Source organism: Perkinsus marinus (genome assembly GCF_000006405.1).
Source record: "Perkinsus marinus ATCC 50983 genomic scaffold scf_1104296950190, whole genome shotgun sequence".
Classification (NCBI taxonomy): domain Eukaryota; phylum Perkinsozoa; order Perkinsida; family Perkinsidae; genus Perkinsus; species Perkinsus marinus.
In genome coordinates, this window is record NW_003209719.1 from 3,253 (window position 1) to 5,191 (window position 1,939).

General features: G+C 40.4%; 1 protein-coding gene across 1 annotated transcript; it reads left to right on the plus strand.

Moving 5' to 3' along the window:
- Positions 1-482: 482 nt before the first annotated feature.
- On the plus strand, positions 483-1,033 carry Pmar_PMAR007412 (hypothetical protein; the record flags this gene model as incomplete). The annotated part of the gene is made up of 2 exons (XM_002778265.1): positions 483-515; positions 887-1,033. 2 exons carry the CDS (start codon positions 483-485, stop codon positions 1,031-1,033), a joined length of 180 nt encoding a protein of 59 aa, XP_002778311.1.
- Positions 1,034-1,939: the final 906 nt, after the last annotated feature.

Here is a 1,939-nt window from a genome sequence, read left to right on the forward strand (position 1 = left end):
TTTAAACGCGATAGTGACCGGTCAGGTGTTTTCTCCGCAAAGTGGAATATGTTTTTCAGTGCAACTCCAATGATATGATTGATTCGAATCAGCGTTATATAAAATACTATTACTGTCGTTTTGTGACTGTCACCAGTTGAGCTCCCAAGCCATACACAATTTCGAAGAGCGTAGATTATGAATGTAAATATTATCATTAGTAGCATCATCATTAATATTATCATTTTCCATCATATACTGTGGAAAAAGCGGAAAATGCTCTTGCTGGGAATCGAACCCACAACCCTGAGCTCCGTATTTGATTGAATGAATGTCTCAGTAGAAAAATAATTTTTTTGCCCTGTAAGAAAGTTTTTGTATGAATGCGCCGTTTTTTTGTCAAATTTTTCCTCCAATATTTTTTCAGTGTAATTATTCACCAACCGACTCGACTACTTCCTCTACTACAACGCTGGCCGCGGGAGTTGTATTCGGAAACTCGCATGATTAAACTCATCGGGGAGGTCATACCCGAGGTGAGTGATTACGGTGATAACCTTTATCTTATTACATATAAATGCTTTTATTAATACTATAATATAATGTATTTATATAGTCTGTGTATTAGTGAATAATAAATATTAAATGGAGTTCCACCCGTTTTACGTGAAGTGGCGTAAAACATGGTGAAAAACGCGATATTCGCGGTATGCCGTGGTCGTGAAATATGTTTTCCACTAGTGTTTTTCATATCACGGATGAAACTCCAATATAATATAATTGTTATATTAAAATATATGACAAAAAATATTGGTGAGTAGAATGTATTTTGATTGGGAATTTCTTATGGTCGAAAAATGAGGATTTTTTCTTATTTTTTTGCGGAAAAATATATATATATTTTCAGCACTGGAGTGTGAATTGGTCGTTAAAGAACAACCCGCCTCTTGCTGCTGCTGCTGCTGCTCCTGAGGAGACTAGACATGCTGATGGAGAGGATGACGACGATTTGTTGTCAATCGATCCTTCTGAGGAAAGGGGTGAGTCAGATTAATGTGTGTGTGATTCACACTCCCAAATCGATTATCGGGGCGTGCGCGAAGATTAATGTGATGTAATTAGCATCAGTATGGGAAGATAGGCAAATTCCTGCTCAGTTGGCGTAGGGATATATGTTTGCTTTCCTCAGCTGCTGAGCTCAGCAGAGTTTCCTCATTGATTATAGAAGTTCACATACGAATTCGGGTACAATAAGAATTTCCCAAAATTTCCTCATATTTTCCCACACTCGTGAAGACCTTGAGGCCCACCAGTGCTGTTGATGATGTTGTTCAGAGCACTACGTGCCGCTACTGCTCGCATTGAGATATGCTTATACGAGGGCTGGAGATTTGGGGAATTTATTGCCAGTAGAAATGCGGCTTGGGGATGCGGCGGAAATATTCAAGTGAGGAAATTGTGGTATTGGTATTATTTTTTGATTTTTTTTCTAGTATTATTTCGGACAGTAGTAAACTGCAGTCGTCGGCGGCTGTGAGGCAGTGGGTTTCCCGACATGTTTTGTATCTCTTCGAGACGAATCCTCTAGCGACCTGTGCGGTTCTGTCAAATAATACGGTAGGATTTTTTCACGCGCCACGAAATTATTTCGGAAATTTTTGGCAGGCATTGTTTCCTGTTGGGTCAATAGTGACGACTCTGGATGGGGAGCCGGCCTTGTTGCATCGTTATCTGAAGTATTTGTTGGTAACCAGAAATCAGCCAGCGCTGTGTAGGAGGGGAGGTCGCGGGTTCGATCCCTGGTAGCGGCGTTTTTTCCAGGTGTACCTTATTTGAACAGAATGGTCGACTTATTTCTGGAATATGAGCCGATTAGTTTGATAGTGTTATTGCGAGAAGTGGTGAATTTGGGATGTGATTTTGATAAGGCAAGCCACCCTGCTGGAGCTTATGTGGACTT